This window comes from Ambystoma mexicanum, chromosome 6q (genome assembly GCF_040938575.1).
Source record: "Ambystoma mexicanum isolate Mex_15411 chromosome 6q, UKY_AmexF1_1, whole genome shotgun sequence".
In the NCBI taxonomy this organism is placed as follows: domain Eukaryota; kingdom Metazoa; phylum Chordata; class Amphibia; order Caudata; family Ambystomatidae; genus Ambystoma; species Ambystoma mexicanum.
The window spans coordinates 1,313,521,583-1,313,539,432 of record NC_090937.1 but is presented as its reverse complement, the minus strand read 5'-3'; the positions used below and the strand labels follow the sequence as shown (position 1 = coordinate 1,313,539,432).

At 43.8% G+C, this 17,850-nt stretch overlaps 1 protein-coding gene across 2 annotated transcripts in view; it reads left to right on the top strand.

The window, feature by feature from the left end:
* Window positions 1-17,850, top strand: part of CC2D2A (coiled-coil and C2 domain containing 2A) — a 1,164,962-nt gene that overhangs the window by 226,082 nt on the left and 921,030 nt on the right. For both annotated transcript variants that reach the window (XM_069631936.1, XM_069631935.1), the window contains exons 7-8: window positions 8,954-9,175; window positions 13,010-13,175. In XM_069631936.1, coding sequence (XP_069488037.1) covers window positions 8,954-9,175; window positions 13,010-13,175 — 388 coding nt within the window. The remainder of the gene's footprint in view (window positions 1-8,953; window positions 9,176-13,009; window positions 13,176-17,850) is intronic.

The window sequence follows — 17,850 nt, the reverse complement described above, 5'->3', positions numbered from 1 at the left end:
ACAGAAGAGGCCTCCACCCGGATCCCACCCTAGACCGATTATCACTAGGATCCTAAATTTCCATGACAGAGAAGTGGTCCTGAAACACTCCAGAGAGGCTTGAGAGATGCAAAGAGATAACTCCATGATCGCTAGTTATCCGGATTATACTCCTGCGGTCCAGAGGGCTAGGAACTAGATTGCGGCAGCAAAGGCGAGGCTTAAACAACCGGGCCCCAAATATCTTCTCATGTACCCGGCTAGATTATAGATCCTCTATAATGGCAGATCACAATTCCTCGACAGTCCTGCTGCCGTAACCATGTGGCTGGAACACAAATTGGCCAGCATAGAAGGTGCTGACACTCCACCTAATGGGAGATTTTACCCACCTCAGTCACCTCATCAGGTGACTCCGGGCCTTCCTAAATCTTTTTTGCAGTTTTGGAGAAATGCTTGATTGGGAGTTGGACGCCATTTGGAGACTCAAACACTGTACCCATTTATCCCATACCTTGCATCATTCCTCTTCTTGTATGTCTCTGTAGGCTCTGAACTTATGCTGCATAGCAAAGTCCGGCAGCCGCTGGAAATGTTTTCTTCTATCAGTGGGGGTGAAGTTCATTTACCCACTGCTGTTCTTTTTTGCCTGCTCTAAGTTATTACTGGGAGCCATCCTGTTGCTGACAACCCCTACCCGATACACAATGGCCAGATTTGACTTAATTGTATGGGAATGCCTGAGCAACATGTGGTTGCTGGGCAACATTATACTGTTTAGTTATTGTTTTTTAGTCATCTGCATGCATATTGGCTCACATGGTGCTGCTTTTGGTTAAGCGGCCGATCAAAAATATCGTATTTATGGACTAACGTCTGTTGCATTGAGTGTGTGGGCAGCTGATAGAACAGGTGTGCTCTTCTTGACTGCTTCGCAGGTGTGGGGTGGGGTCACCTGCATAATGTCTGGACTTTCCAGTTTCCACCACAAATATGACCCCCATTAGAATACTGACTTGGAATGTGTGTGGGTTGGGTCTTGCCTCCGTAGGAACAGGATGAAATCCTATCTGAAACAAAAAAGATATCTATAGCTCGAATCCAGGAAACCCACCTACTGGCAGAGGAACGAGAAGCAGTTTTCAATCGCTGGGGCAGGACCTGCTATGGTGCCACATACTCTATGTATGGCAGGGGGGTGTTTACATGGATTGACGGATTGCTACCATTCCAGTTGTTGGAAGTCAACGGGGATCGAGAGGGAAGGTATTTGACACTAAAGGGTATCTTGACCACAAAGAAATCTGCATCGTCCACTCATACTTCCCAAACCATAGCATCCCATCTCACATACGCACTCTGTGTACCCATGTCACATCCAGGCGCAAGTGTTTCTTTCTTTGGAGAGGTGACTTGAATTGTGTCCGGGACGATGTGCTTGATAGATTCTGTAGGGGATTGGGTCCTCCGACGTATTCCATATCTATGACAGGTAATGTCCACAGCTGTGCTGCTTCGGAAAATCTTCGGTGTCTGCGTCCTGCGTCGATGACGTTGATGCGCCGTCCCCGAGGACCTCCTCCGACGGCCGGCGTCACCCGTTGTGATAAGTAGGACGCACAACACCCGTAGCCTCAGTTCCGTTTTTTCCGCAAACGTGTTTGCTTCTTGAATCTCGGTATGCCTCGACTCTTTGGAGTTTGCTGTATTGTTCTCGGTTCTTGGAACCTGTTCGGTTTTTGTGAAGACCTGTTCGTGGCAATGTCTACTTCGTCTTCAACCCCGCGTCCGGGCTTCAAGAAAAGCGGGGACTGTGGGTCGAAGATGTCGGTCACGGACTCGCACAACGCCTGCCTCTGGTGCCTCGGGGAGGCCCACGATACGGACGACTGTGTCGACTGCCAGTCGCTCACGGCAAAGGCCATGCGGGAACATGAAGTGACAGCAAGAAGAAGCTGTCGGTAGGTCGGGTGTCTAAGCCCCGGAAGTCGAGGTCTACGGGGCTTTCGACGGATGACTCGAGAGGCGACTCCCCGCGTCATTGTCGAAAGTCCAGTGGGTCTCCTTCCAGGGGTCGGTCTCGCCACTCCTCCGCCTCTTCGAGGCATTCCAGGAAGCGCCGGCATCGGTCGCCTTCCCCATCCCCTTCCGAGGACTCTGCCCATCGGCGGTCGCTTATCCCACCATGCAAGTGACACCAGAGGAATGGGCTTCCTTTGGGAAGCAAATGTTAGCGATTCTTGAATCGCAGGGCACCGGTCCGACCGCGCCTCCGAGTGGGGTCGGTCGGCACCAGTCGAGAGACACCGCTCGTACGCCTTCGGGCTCGGGTGGTCGCCACGGCTCGCGGGAAAGAGGGACACTAGATGCCTATGATTGGGGGGGGTTCTAGGCATCTAGTGTCGCTATATGCGGATGATGTCTTGCTCTATTTGTGTGAACCTCAACACAACTTACCAATGATTCTGGATGTATTGGATAACTTTGCAACACTTTCTGGGAACTCTTTCAACAGGAGGAAGTCCTGCCTTTTCCTCTTAGCCGGCCTTCGTGGGAGGAATGAGGCTACTCTACCCAACTTGGTGCTCCTGTGGGAGATCTGCTCCTTTAAATATTTAGGTATCCAGGTCACACATACGCCAGAGGGCATGCATACCCTTAACACTCTTAGGGTGATGGGGTGGGCTGAAAAAATCCATGTCGTTTTTGTCCCAATTACCGCTTTCACTCATGAGTAGAAGAGCAATTATCTCCTAGGTTTCTCTATTATTTTACAAATGTTCGTTAATATATTAAAGCCTCCTTTTTCCACCACCTGGAAATGTTGCTTAGGGGGTACCTATGGGACCCAGCCCGAAACGAGGCGCAGCTACCAAGGCTGAAATTGTATTACCTGGCAGCCCAACTAAGCTTTGTGTCGAAGTGGTTGTCTGATGACGTTACCTCTGAAACGCTGCTATTCGGACGCTTAATGGCCCTGGCCCACCTTAACGACATGCTGTGGCTTCCTGACCATTGCTTGAACTCCTGGCCACTGCTGGTGGCCCTGTGTGGGAGGATTTGATCCAGGACACTGAAGCTTTGTTTGTTTTCTTTATTATTTGTAATGCACGCCTAACCCGGAGGTAACAGGGCGCAAAGGCAACAAGAGGATTGTATAGCTTAAGTTACATAGGGAACAGCAAGCAGAGTACAGCTATGGTTACAGTGCTGGGCACTACAACATTAGACCATTGTGCAAAGTTACATATTTACATACATACAAAATTTATAATTGCATGTTATATCGGCAAGTATGAGTCGAAGCATAGGAGATACCAAAGATAACGGTTATTTGTCATGCTCCTTAATCCAGTGGATGAGGTTAGATCTGAATTGTGGGTAAGGGAGGTATTCCCTTAAGGATGGAGGAAGGGAGTTCCAGTGTTGTGCTGCTTTGACAGGAAAGCTACCCCCCCTGTCATAGAACGTTTAAATCTAGGAACCAGTAGAAGGTTGGAGTTGGCCTTTCTTGAGGGGCGGCCAGATGCTTGTCTAGTAAATCTCGCTACGAGGTATTGAGGGGCAGATTGTTGGTGACATTTGTGAGTCAGTGAGGCTGATTTAAGGAAATTCTTGTCTTTCGTAGAAAGCCAATTGACAGATCTTCTGATGTCTGAAATATGGGCTTTCTTCGGGAGACTTAGGGCTGCTCTTAAGGCATTATTTTGCAGAATTTGAACCTTGTTCATAATGTATTTGTTACTGCCTACGTAAAGCGCATTACAATAGTCCAGTTTAGACAAGATTAGGGTTCTGGCTAGGGTAATGCAGTTGGTAGGGGAGAGGAATGGTTTAGCTGCTCTGATTAATTTGCAGGTATATGAGGTAGCAGAATCAAAGCATTTACCTGTTTTTTGAAGGTTAATGAGGAGTCTAGATGAAAATCCAGAGTTTTAACCTCCTTGGCCACAGTAATGATGTTATTGTCGATTTTGAGCGAGGAGTAGTCTTGGCTTAATTTGTTGAGATTAGAAGTAGTGCCTAATATAAGGAGTTCTGTTTTGTCATCATTCAGGCATAGACCGTGTGAGGCCCTCCATACCTGGATGATGAGGTACACTCTATTCAAAAAGGCCAAATCCTCGTCATAATCCCCCGTCAGCGGGATGAGGATCCGTGTATCATCAGCATAATTAGTGTAGGTGATACCCAGGCCATCAAGATCATCGAAGAGGGGCTTTGTGAAAATGTGAGGGGAGAAGAGTTGCATTGCTCTGTTGTTGAGGGAGGACTGAATCCAGTCAACTGCCTCTTAGGAAGTGGGCTACAGACTCTAAATGGTTGCAAAGGATCCCATGGTCAACCAGGTCGAATGCTGCTGAGAGATCAAGGAGCAGCAGTAGTGCAGTCTTGCCCTCATCTCTCAGCGCGCCTATTTGTGCCTTAAGGTCTACGAGCGCAGTCTCAGTTCCATGTTGGGGTCTGAAACCTGACTGGCGGACTTCTAGAAGGTGGTTATGTTCAAGATGGTGTTGGATTTGTAGGTAGGCACTTTTGTCGAGGATTTTGAGTAGGAGGGCACTGTGGTGATGGGGCGGTAATTAGTTGGGATGGAGGGATCTAGATTTTGTTTTTTGAGGAGTGGGAGGACCCAAGATTGTTTCAAGTTGTTGGGTATAGTGCCTGAGGTGAAGGAGGCATTTATAAGTTTGGTAATGAAGGGGGAGAGTTCACGAGCTGCGTCTTTTATGAGTTGTGCTGGGCATAGGTCACCATGGCAGTTAGAGGGTTTAAGAGTCAAGATAACTTTTTCAACTTCCTTGGTAGATACTTTAAGGAAGTTAAAGTGGGGAATAGGCGAGAGGTGTGGAGTCGGGCTGATTTGACCTGACTTGATTTGGGGCACCGGTGAAATGGTGTTATTTGACTTAGAAGTAGTAAGGAGAGAGTTTTTTTGTTGTTGATCTTGGACTGGAGTGTAATAATTTTATTGGCCAGAACGTCTTGTATACTTGTGCACCAGTTTTTATCCTTTAGGCAGGAGTCTGGGGTTTGAATGGGAGATTCCACTTCTTTCAGGATTGCAAACAGCTCTTTGGTGTTGGACTTAGCTTGAGGGATTCAGAGGTTTTAAGAGGTTTGTTTGGCTAGGACAATTTATTTTTTATAGTGGGAGGCTAATTTACTCAAGTTATTCTTGTTAGACTCTGAGGGGCCTAATCTCCACATTTTTTCACTTCACTGTTTCTCTTGTCTGAGTGCTTTTAGATGAGGCGGAAACCAGGTATTCCCATGTTTCCGGGGTTTGCTCCTTCTAATTTTCAGTGTCGAGGGATGCTGACATCACTTTGTTGTACATGTCTACCATGCACATGTACCATGTACATGTACCGTGTCTGCTCCGGATGCATTGTCCCTACTCACCCAACGTTCCGATTGTGGCCGATGTGTGTAAAAACAGGGATGATCTTAGAGATGCAAGCGCTGAGAGGAGTGGGGTACCTCCACCTGGGGAGACTTGTGCAAAAGTGGTAGGTTTAGCTAACTAAACTGCCTGGCCCAGAGGACAAGCCTACAAAGGGCAATCTCTGAAATTTATGAAAGTGATGGGGGTGGCAAGACATAAATGGTGTGAGTGGCCTGAAGAGCTGGAAGAAGATAGGTTACTGCCACTAATGTATGCTTTAGAGGATGGCTGGAGGCCAGTGACTAGATTGTATGGCTGTTTGCTGGGCCGGTCAAGCCCCCTAAATCCACAGCTGAAGACGTGATGGGAGTCAGATGTGGGAACTGTGATCATGGAACAGGAGTAGGAACGAGTGCTTAGTTTCCCTAAAAATAAGTATCAGAATGCTTGTTTTAAACTAATCCAACTAAATGTATTCCATCGCATCATATATGACCTCCTACAGGGTTGCTAAATTCAACAAACACAGGCACTCGACTTGCCCCTGGTCTAGCCAAGACAATGCAGATCTAATTCACATGTTTTGGAAACGTGTAAAAGTGCAATGTTTTTGGTCACAAATTGAACAAGCTTGTAGGGCTGCGGGTGTTGTTAGATATAACTATGACCCGTTGGAATGTCTCCTTGGCGCATATCCCAGGAAGGGCAAATACAAACATATCATTAGATTTATGGATTTAGCTTGCATCCTTGCTAAACGACGCATTGCCATGTCCTGGAAATATGCAGGTGGCTCACAATATAAACAATGGTATCGTGAATTTGAAATTTGGTGCAAAGGTGAGACCAGAGCCGGGGCTAGATCACTATATTGTTTAGGGGAAGCTCCTACAGATACTTAAGAATCTTGGAAATTGCTTGTCTTCAATGTTTCATCCGTCCGACGAGAAGCCACTGTGAACGCCCCCCACCCCCCAACAACTGAAAATGCTTAGTATGTATAAATGGGAATGTTCTATGCGATCCTCCTGCCTCCCTCCTCCTGAATCTGACTCCACCCACTGTTAATTTCACTCAGATTATCACCCTAGAGCACCCAGGGTACTACACCACTCTCGTTGTACTTACTGAAACCAACTTATCCAGTGCTAGAGCCTAGTTAACATGCCTGGAGAACAATTTCATTTTGGTTTTTTTTGTATGTTATTTTTCGTTTGTTTTACACCATCGCAAATGGTCAAATGTACACTCATAAGCTGTATATCGCTGTGATTTTGTTGACTATTGCATACCACTGGCTCTTTTGTCACTAATAATTTTAATAAACAAATTTTAAAATAAATACTTTGTAAGTAGTAAAACAGTTGTATTCCCCCAGAGGGATGTAGGCAGTCTTTTATCCCATCAATAACAGTGTTCAACAATTAAAACCTGAAAGGGAAGAAGCACTGCCATAGCCAATAGGTTCAGAAGGGGTCATTTAGGGAGCAAGGATAGCCAAAGTCAATGAGCCAGTTCAAAGTTCTGAGGCTCTCTTCTTAGAAAATGTTTTAAAATAGTAGTTCAGTAGAAAATCACAGAAGCTCAAGAGGAGCCACTTTGAAGAAGCACAAGCTGGGAGGCCAGTGCAGGTGATTTTAAGTCAACTCAAAAGGGTTTAAAATAGTACTCCCCAAGCTAGGAAGCACCACAATTGGCAAAAGGTAGATATACCCTGAGAACTGAAGAATTGGGTCCAGCTGGATGCCTTCCTGGTCCTGGTCCTTGGTCATGGTGATGAAAGGGAGGATGTTTGGCGGGCTCCTGCGACAGCACTCGAGAGAGAGGGACTCGGCAGCAATGGAGTCTCCTTGATTCAGCAGCCTTTTGTGGTTTTGGTGCTTTTTTCTCAGCACCAAAGAAGAATGAACAACTCTGGATGGAAGTTACTTGATCCCTAGGCCCTGGACTTTGTTGAGGGGACTCTGGATGACGATTTCCTTCTTCTGTAGGGCCCTATGGATGCCCATGTGGTTTTGACCTGATTAGCACTTCCGAAGACAATGCACTCAATGATGGTCAGGTGTATACTGGCATTGGGATACTGCAGCCTTTGAAAGTCACAGCAAGTTGGGGATTGCGCCAAAATGAAGCTTGTCTCGAGGCTAGTTGGTCCCATCAGACCAAGGGAGGAAGTTGTCCCTTGCGGATCTTCCCAATTGAAATGAAAACACGGTCAGCACAGCTGCAGGGCCTCACCGGGCACTTGGCGGTCCAGGAGGTTGCTGCTGGCGCCTCTTCACATCTTCATCAGATGTTGTCCTCCAGTGGTTGGCTCTGCCTCTAGGCCCAAAAACCTTGCCTTTTAAGCAAGTTCCTATTCATTCACAGCACTAGGCTGTCAATCACCCAGCAGGTTGGCTGTCCTGCCGACCGCCAGCTGGACAATGAGAACTGGTTTCACTCAGGCACACCTTTAGACAAAGGACAGGGAAGTTTCGGGACCCTCCCTCACTTCCTGCCTTTTGGTGAAATGGTTACCCTTGGGTGATGTACTGCAGCTGAGAAATCAGCCTGCAGATACATGGCACAAAGGTAATAAAAAAGAAACCATTGCCACTAGCCATTCAAGTTAGTTAGTGTAACAGAATGTTACATGAGAAGTGGGATAAGGAGTTACTATGTAACCCCCCAGCACTCCACATAGGGTGGTGTGTGCTGGACCCACAAATGAAAAAGTAAGTAAGACAAAAGTCATCTTACTATTCTTGGGAACAGTAGTTCACCCAAGAAAATGTATTTAAAAATTAAGAGAAGTCCACGGGACGTCTCAGTGGCACTGCACAAAACGTGCTTTGTGTCACCATGCAAAAAGCAGATACCTACACATGAGGGAGTGGGGGAAAAAGTCCCACTCACTCAGGAGTAAACATTAAAAGGCCTCGAGTCCAGCAAAAGAGCTGGGGATCTCGCAGGTTAAAGGGAATTGGCACAGAAATTAAAATCCCCCCAACACGTTCTCTCACAGTTGCATCTTTTGCTCATTTGTGACCACTCACACTGCCTATAATATTCCATAATATAGTGCTATGCTGTGTTTCTTATCCGTAGCCTATTTCCATCTCCATTAAACATCTCTGTAATATGCACAGTAACAAGTGGTAATAGAGCAGCGTTTGATGGACCCGGATAAAATAAATTGTCTTAGCCCTAGCTCAAGGGTAACAATTAAAAACTGAACTCTTTTCTTGCTTGAATTGCACATGGTAAACCAAACATAAGCCAATTGTGGATCATAATCAAAGCACTTCTTTCGTTCTTTATTAGCTTAAGATGCATTTGGGTGGGTATCCTACAAATGTGAAATTACTAGTTGTGTACTGTGAAGGGATTTTATTTACCAAAAACTATTGTGCTTGATCTGTAGTATTTTATTATTTTCCTTTTAGAAACGTTAGTGGTTCCAACCTGACTTTTTACTTTTGTAACCCATACGTCCTAGGCAATGTTTTTTGTTATTTAAGTTTATCCCTTTGAGGGTGCCTGCTCTACTGCCACATTGACTTTTCTTTTCACAAAGTTAATAATGCTACACTTTCACTCTAGGTTCAGGCTGGAATTTCGGCCAACGAAGAAGCGTATAATTTTTTCACTTTTAATTTTGAACCTGAGCCAGAAAATGTAGAAGCAGACGTCAAAAAAAGGAACAAAGATGGGTCAGGCGAGGGGAATGATGAAGGGGAGGAAGAGGAAACGGCTGTTGCTCCCGCGCCAGAAGATGAATCGGCTGTAAGCCCCCAGCAAGGACCAGAGGAGGAGGGTGAAACGGTAAAGAAAATATTGAAAAGGATAAACGCTGATCAGCAGAGTTGTGTTTTTGCTTACAGTCAGAACAGACCTATTGTTTCTGAGAGTATATTTTCAAGGAAAAAACATATTTGGAAAGTAGCATTATATTACACATTCTCTACAGAGATTAAATGAAAGTGGAGATCCTCCTCAAATCCATATTTTGGAAGATAAAATAAACCTAATCCTTTAGTACTAATTAAATATGCTTATTTAAGAGGCCTTTGTTGAAATACCACTTCCTCCTTTTGTAAACATACAAGAAAATGGTGTTTCAATTTAAATTGTTTATTTTCAGAGCCCTTCGTTAACATTAGTTGAAAACCATCACATTACAAGAAAAATGTTGATTAATAGTAATGAGAATTGGCTACAATTCAGAGAAAACACGGTACTTCATTAATACTATAATTTGTATCAAATACAATGCATTACAGCAAAATGTTTGCAATCTAGGCTACTGGGTATAGTCATCGCTGGGCAGAGTGTCCTAGCTAACCACCATCACTTTATCCTGTATCATAGTTTAGATGTTTATAATGGCATCTTCCAGGTGACCTTCCCACACTTATCCAAATCTAGAAGATTAACCTTCCCACCGGATACACCACGATCAGTCATATAAATTCAGTAAAAACATGCCAAACCTTCCTGCGTGGTCATGCAGCATGCCTTGAGGCGCTGCTATTCGTGCAATGTCAGTTGCTCATTCTTAATCTAGTAGTTGTCCTAGGATAAGTTGATTTACAGTAGAAGTCTTCAAGATAAAACGACCTACCTCACCAAATTAAATATTTCTGAGAGGTTCAGATTAGGGAAACCTTCTGTATTCTATATTTTCTCAATTGGTGTTTGTGCCTTTCCTCAGGTATGAGTTTGCTTGCACCAAATCTCTTATATTTGAAAGGTTTGTTTTTATATTGTGAATATTTTCAGATTTCAACATTGAGCCAACCATGATGAATACTGTTTTAACATGCTTGTACCACCAGGCAGTAGTCTGCCTGAGGATTAGGGGCAGTAAACCAACCATGTTCCCAGCATGTTCTGTGGTTCAATATAATAATACATTTATATAGTACTTTTATCCAAAGCGACCTACATATGCAATTATTATTACCGTATGATTGACAATAATGAAGGCAACTATAACGTGCAAGTCCTGGATAGTGTAAATCTCTTCAATCCAAATATACTATGGAAGAATAATGTCCATCACATCAGGTCTTGAGGTGTGAAAAATAAAGTCTTTATAGTATTCAGAAACATATATGCAATCAACTGGTGTTGAATAGAATGAGCCGGCACGGATGCTGAACAGTTAAAAAAGATAACAAAGAAAAAAAAAAACATAATACAATGACATAAATTGTAAAATTGTGAAACAGAATATAAAACAACACGGTAGGAGAGAAACATTGTGAACATAAGTATCACATTTCATCACAAAATAAAAAAGAAAAGATCCGTAGCATGATTCAGTAGTTATGGTGATGCGGGTCAAATGATTGAACAGAAACATTGCGGGAAAAACATATGTAGAATGAGCACCATAGTCTGATTAATGTTTCAGAAGGTAGGTGAGAGTATGTGTGGGAACATCCCATATTAAGATAGATGGAGACTCCTCTATAATTACAGGTTAGACCAATAGTACTGCAAATGATGAATCACCCATGTGAAAATAAGATAGTTCTGGCATGTGTCAATTAGTGTTAATAAGGAGAGATGTGAGCATACCGTAAATCCTGATAAGTGGTTCAGCTGTTTAGGAGATACCTGGGTTTGAGCAAGAATGGCTTGAAGTTAGTTTCACAACACACAAGTTGAGCCATTTAAAAGTGGAAGGGTTTTAATTGGCGGTATGAATTGTGTATAACGGTATCATGAGAGGGACTTAACATGTTGTATGTTGTAAATAACAGACGTGAGAGATGGTTCCGATATAGTTAGAGCAAAGGAATTCAAAATGCTTCATGGGCATGCACTAGGGACCTGCCAGATTTCGGAAACATGCATGGTAAATGCTGGTCAGAGAAATAAACATACACATAAGGCAGCAGAGTTAACCAGCACTTGGCCATCTGTCACACATATATAGTGGGTGTATTGGGGAACGCTCTTCATTGACTGTTTCCATTGACATCAGTGGATGGATCCCCTGGCTATTTGCTATGTTTTGAACCATTGCCTGACTTTTAAGGTAAGTAAATCCTTTTAACTTCACTTACCGTGAGGGTCAGAAATGCGAGGCGGACAAGTGGTATTCCACAAGTAGCTATTTGATTAAATAATAAAGGTGGGTTAAACGGCTCACTTTCCATAACTTAACAAGGATTTTCCTACCTGTCCTACTAAGACTGAAGGAAAACACTCTAAAATGGTGTCTGTCCCTCGCACTTATACATACAATTAATCATACAGGTATCATATGGCCAAATATAACAGTTCAATTCAAACATAAACTTTGCAAACATGTATCCTTGTAACCAGGGTCGGATCCCCTTGCCCAGGATTAATTGAGGATTTTCCAGACCAAAGTTCATATTAAGAAAGTTCCTTTCAATAGCCACAATCTGCTCCAAACGCAACACAACGTTCTTTTCACTCCACAAGTCTTTCACTTGGCACTTGAACAGTCTTGTTGTTAAACAGAATTTGTCCCTCCTCAAACTACTTGTCAACCTTCCATAGTTCTTGGTTGATAACAAAAGACGGTGTGTCTGCACTTTCGGTCAAGCTTCAATACAATTGCTCCTTGTTAGGGAGAATTCTCAGAAATGTGCTAATTCCTCTCTACTTCAGAGACCCCCATCTCTTTTGCTGGACTCTAGGACATTTTCATTTTTACCTGGAGAGAGTGAGACTCTTTTTCACACTCTCTCATGTATTTTAATGTGATTTTTACTGTTTCTTTTGGTTTTTGGAGTCTGACAAACTCCATAGGCATCTTTTTACATTGTAGCACACAGCACCTTCAGTGTAGTGCTACAGGGACGTTTTCCAGATTTCCCCAAAGTTTAAATACCTTTCTCTTGGATAACTACTGTTTCCAAGAGCAGTAAAGTGAAATTGTCTTCACTTACACTTTTGAATTTCTAGACCTAGCACACACTGTGTTACAATAGGGTGCTGGATGGGTTACATAGTATCCCCTTTGTCTAGCTTCTCATGTAACATTTGTATGTTACTCTTTCCTCGATGAAAGGCTGGTGGCAGTGGTTTCCTTTTTACTACTGTGGTGTGTCTTTAATGCGGGCTGCGTTCGCAGCTGCAGTAAAGCACCCTTGAAAAAGTCCTTTTTGAGATTTACTCTGCGCACCTTTGTCCGTTTTGTCTTTGGTGGGATTCACGAGTGAAGCCCGCCTCTGGCTCCAGGGTGTCTGGTGGGGGCAGGAAGTGATGGTGTTTCCTGGGTGGTCTCTTTAAGAGGTGGCCCAGGAAATGTAGTCTAAAAAGCACATACCAATTTCCCATGCTTCGAAGTGGTGTGATAAGTATTATTGCTATTGTCACATAGTTTAATGGCACTCAATTTATGAACCTCTGTATAATGACTGCCTGTGCCAGCCCTGCCAGAGGTAACGCAAACATGTTCCATGTAGGTTTTTGAGGGCATCATTCGTTAGCATGTTATCCGCAGTGATATACTTCCTGCCCCCTACTGTGGTTGTTTTGTGCCTTTTATCGTATGGATGAGTATTATGGAAACAAGACCTATGTACCCAATCACTAAAGATTTTTAAGTAACCCTTTTACATCTGCGCTTGTTAAAACAAAATTACTAAAATGAAGTGTTTTAAAATTCTGCAGCGGGAAGAAGACCACCTTGTCCATGGTAAGGAGGATGATGACGGCTTGTTCATCATAGATCAGACGGCCCGGGATTTTCTTGAAGTAAAAGCAGCAGAGTATGAAGACTATCGCCTTCGTCTGAAAAAGGAGGAAGGAACCCTATTTGTTCCCAGCATCCGGACAGGTACCATGCTGAATTTGTTTATAACTATATGCTCAAAGACTGTTTGAAAACATTGGTATGCTCGGGTTAGGATAGAAGCCTTTTTGGAATCTCATCAAGGAGTTGATAGATCAGACCTGGAAGTTATAGCTTGATACTCAATGATCTAAACCAGCTCTAAGAACATTGATCCACTGTAAGCATACAAACTCGATCAATTGAACACCCAATTATCGGTCAGCACATCCGCACTTATTCTTGCTTGTAATCTTGCTAGTACCTAAAAGAGTTGTACATTGTTTCTGTGGTGGGGCTTTGCACGTCTTCCATTTTTTAGTTTTAACTGTGTGGTTTTGGCACATAGAGGTGTACGTTTTGACTGGTTGCTCCCAGAGAAGTTATTTAAACCTTGGGAAATCTGAAAGACTTACCTGTGCCACTACATTGAAGGTGCTTTGTGACACAATTGTAAAAGATGATGCCAATGGAGTTGGTTAGACTCCATGACCAAAGGAAACGCAACAGTAAAAAACATATCAAAATACATGAGAGACTGGGGGAAAAAAGGGCCCCCCTCTCTCCAGGTAAAAAAATCAAGTCCTCAAAATGCAGCAAAGTTGCTGGGGGTCTCTAAGGTAGAGGGAATTAGCACATTTTTGAGAATTCTCTCTACACTTGTATTTAAATAAACCATTTATTTTTCACAATACATAGTGTTTCAGTGTTTCTTTGGTCCATGTGTACTACAATTTCTTTGTACGGATTCTACAGCCCTCTCTCCCTCCTAAAATAAGCCTGTCTGCTCTGTTTACGCTACTATATACTCAGGTGGTACAGTCTTATACTAAGAGTTGAGTCTTGTACTGTTTCAGTTGAATGGTTTATACTAAGCCCTTACTTGGACTTCAAAAAAACTGTCCTAAAATCTCCATAGTTAAGTTATACATTCACAGTGTTTTCTTATTTATATTCTCATGCCACTCTTGCATTTTACTGCTTCATGCAATTAGAGCACCATATAATCTAAAATGTCTGTGCCACATGCTTTTGTCGGGTTCACGTCTGCCTCCACAACATGTCAAAGACTTTCGACTGTACAAGGGGTTTGGTTTGACCTTCGTATGACCACCTTGACACCTTATACAGGCCTCTCCTAAGGCATCTTAGGATTTGTGGTTTCACCTGGTTCGAGAGAGGAGGCACCAGCTAGAGACCTTTGAATGAGCGCCCACGTGGTACCGAATCACTCTAGCTCTGGTGCCAGTTTCTTTCACAAATGTTCACTGGGGTCTCAGACCCCTCTTAGGTTCACTAAGGACCTCTCTCTTCCGTGCTTGAACCCTCCTCCAAAAGTTAACAAGTGGTCGCCCTCTGCTGGGCCTTGGACCCCTCGAAGGTTTACAAAGAAGACTTCCCTCCTTCGGGCTCCAGTCTCCTCACACCTCAGTTTTCCAAAAAAGGTTTTGGCACTTACATTCCCAGAATACACTGCCAGGATTTTGTGCCCACTTCTCAGCTCCCAAAAACCTCTTTTGGCATTGGGAGCTGCAGATATTCTGCTGGGGTCAGGGTCTCCCCTGCTGCCCCTCAGGGACCAGGGTTCGCCTGACTGGCCAGGGGAGGAGTCCTGCTATTTATACTGCCAGGTAACCCCAGCTGCCCCAGGACTTGCCTTCTGGAGTTACAGCTCCCTCTGTACAGTGCTGTCTCTCCTAGACTCACAGGGCCAGTGTCAGGGTAGTGTTCTGCTCCTCCAGGTCTCCCAGGGTCTCTGCAGCTCTTCTGGTCTTCCTCTGGCTTTGTGCACCTTCCAGCATCCCCAACTCGCTCAAAATGTGCCTTCCTGCCACGCCTTATACTTGACTGGATTCAGGTGTGAGTGGTTGGAAGGGAATGCCTGACCTCATTAGCGGGACAATATGGCAGTCGTACATAGGAGTTAATGTCACAGGGATTCCTATAGGTAATCCTTATTCCTCTTTGTTGCTTCTTCGCAGTATTTGAAGGACAGAGTGAATGAAGGGGATTCTGGGAAATGTAGCGAGTTGCAGACATCAGGAGAAAATCGGCTGAATAATGAACAAAAGGTTTGTTAACAAAGGAACCGGGATTATTAGGGTATGCAGTATTCAACTGAAGACAAGGGAATGTTATTGCCAGAAAGGGGGGGAACAGATGTGTCATCGTGAATAACAGTGTTTTCTCCTGCCTTTTCTTAAAGTACTCGGGTAGTATGAGACTGAGGTGGCAATATCACATAAAGACAGAGGGATTGTCAGGTAAGGGTAGTATCACAGAAACATTAATTACCTTTGTTAACACCTTTCCTGGTGAATGGACTTCTCCCGTAGAGCCACTATTACCCTCCCTCATATCCTGCATATGATTGTTATACCATGACTTGTTGTTACCTGTGTTATACATTATTATACATCATTGTAGCATGTCTACCATTCCTTTTAGACTCTGTGCAGCGTGGACAATTGAATGGAACTGAGCTTTGAGGGCATGTATGGGTGTGTGTATATATACACTGAAAAAACTTTAACTAAAGTGCAGTGAAGTTGACCACATTTAACGCTACAAAACGAAATTTAGCGTATGTTGGATGTCATGACCAGCTTAACTACCGTTGCAAAGCCCATGAGCACATACATAAGATTTCACAATGACATACAAAATAGCATTATGGGGTACATAGCATTATGGGGTACATAGCATTTTAGGGGACATCAACGACAGAGGTTGAGTTAAGCTGGTCATGACTTCCCACATCCTTCAGCCATTTCCACTGTACATGTTCCCCCAATATGTTTCTTTTAGACCCACGGTTAGGGGAGTTTCCTAAAGTCCCACTTGGAGGTAAGACTTTAGTAAGCTATGCCAGTGGTTTGTAGATGCCCAACTCTTAATATCGGTCTGTACTACTCTGAGACCTTGGTAGAGTGGCAGAGCAGTCAGGCTTATCTTAAGAGGAAGGTGTGAGCTGTGGGTAAGTACACTGAACCCAGTTAGTAATGCACATCAAAGAAACACTTACACCTACTTTTATATTAAAATATTAATTTATTATATTTACACAACAGTCACTGTTAAATACTTATCACAATAAACCAACACACATAGGTATACTTCACAATACTTTCAAAAGGTCACTTCTTAGTTGGTAGTTGCTGAGCGCACACAATTGTTACAAGAGTTTGACAGGTCTAATGTACTATCGGTAATAACGCACTCACAAAGTAATACAAGACAAGGAAGGGACGACAGAGGGAGGACAAGACAAATGGTCTTACTAGGCCTTGTGTCATTCAGATGGTGCAAGTGCGAGAATGAGAAGTTCAAGTGGGAAAGGGTGGAGTGCAAGTGAGAGGGGAGGGCAAAAGAGAGCAGCAATGCTCTGAGTTAAGGCAGTCAGGGCAATGCAGCTCTTTGTAGTGCAAGAAGAACAAGGGATGGTAGGGTTACAGTTCCAGCCCCTAAGTGCCTCGCAGGCCTGGAGGCAGTGCAAGGGTGACTGATCAAGAAAGAGTTTGGTACCTAGTGAGACTCTGCAGGTAGCCAAGCAACCCGTTGGTACAGCGGACAGGTAGGTCAGCAGGGGAGCGAGGGGGAGAGAGAAAGCAGAGGACAAGAGGAACGTTTTGAGCTGCTTCTGGAACTTCAGGTGGTCTGGCTCAAGTTTGAGAGGGGCAGGGAGGCTATTCCAGAGTCAGGCACCTGCAGAGGAGAGAGATCTACCCCCACTTTCTGCCAGGATAATGGTCTAACTCTTAGAGAGTTGGTGGTAGCTGAGCAAAGGGCTTGAGAAGGAAGGTATTTTGGAAGGGAGCGTTAGATGTAGTGTGGGCACTGGCCCCAGAAAGCCTTGTGGCTACCAACAGGGCCACATTTCTTTTAGGGGACTTTAACAGGTGGAAAGGCAATAAGTCCGACAAAGAGGCCATCCAACTTGAAAAGGACCTTAACAATATTCAATACACGGTCAAAAATAACACCCCCCACCAATTACAAAAATCACGTCCTCGGCTGGATCTGTACCAATAAATGTACCATTCTTGAAAGCCAGACACTTCCTAGCATCTGGTCTGACCACCTTTCTATCGAATGGACCATTCAGCTCCCACATGCACTTGAAAAATGAGAATCCGGCCAAATCCATCGGTTCCATTAACTATAAAAAATTAGATCACTCGGAACTCTTAAACTGCCTCAATATTATCATGAGGGCTACCACAGACTGTTAAACCATATTCGCATAGATACTGCCTGATTATAAACATTGGCCTAAGCCATTTTGCATTTGTATTAAAAACCTATGCTTAATTAGATCTAGACAGAATTGACTTTCACTGCCATTTTGGAAAACATCTGCCATTTTGACTCTGACACCTTGCTCTCCGTTCAGAAATAATTAACCATGTTTTCAGCTGCTAGAGCAGACTGACCTTTGAGCCTATGTCAACACTAGAGCTGCCAAGAGCAGGCTATTTGTTCTGTGCAAAGAGACCTTGTAGTCAGAATGAACTCTCATTCAAAGTGTTATCAATGTCTACATACTCATTCTCCCTCAAACAGTGACATACAGTGCAAAGTAACTAATGCTGTGAGTTGTGGAAGAAATCCTTTGTGCATTTCTTGGACCAGGACTTATCCTAAAGCTCAAGAAACAAAAAAATACAACAAAGTGTGCCAG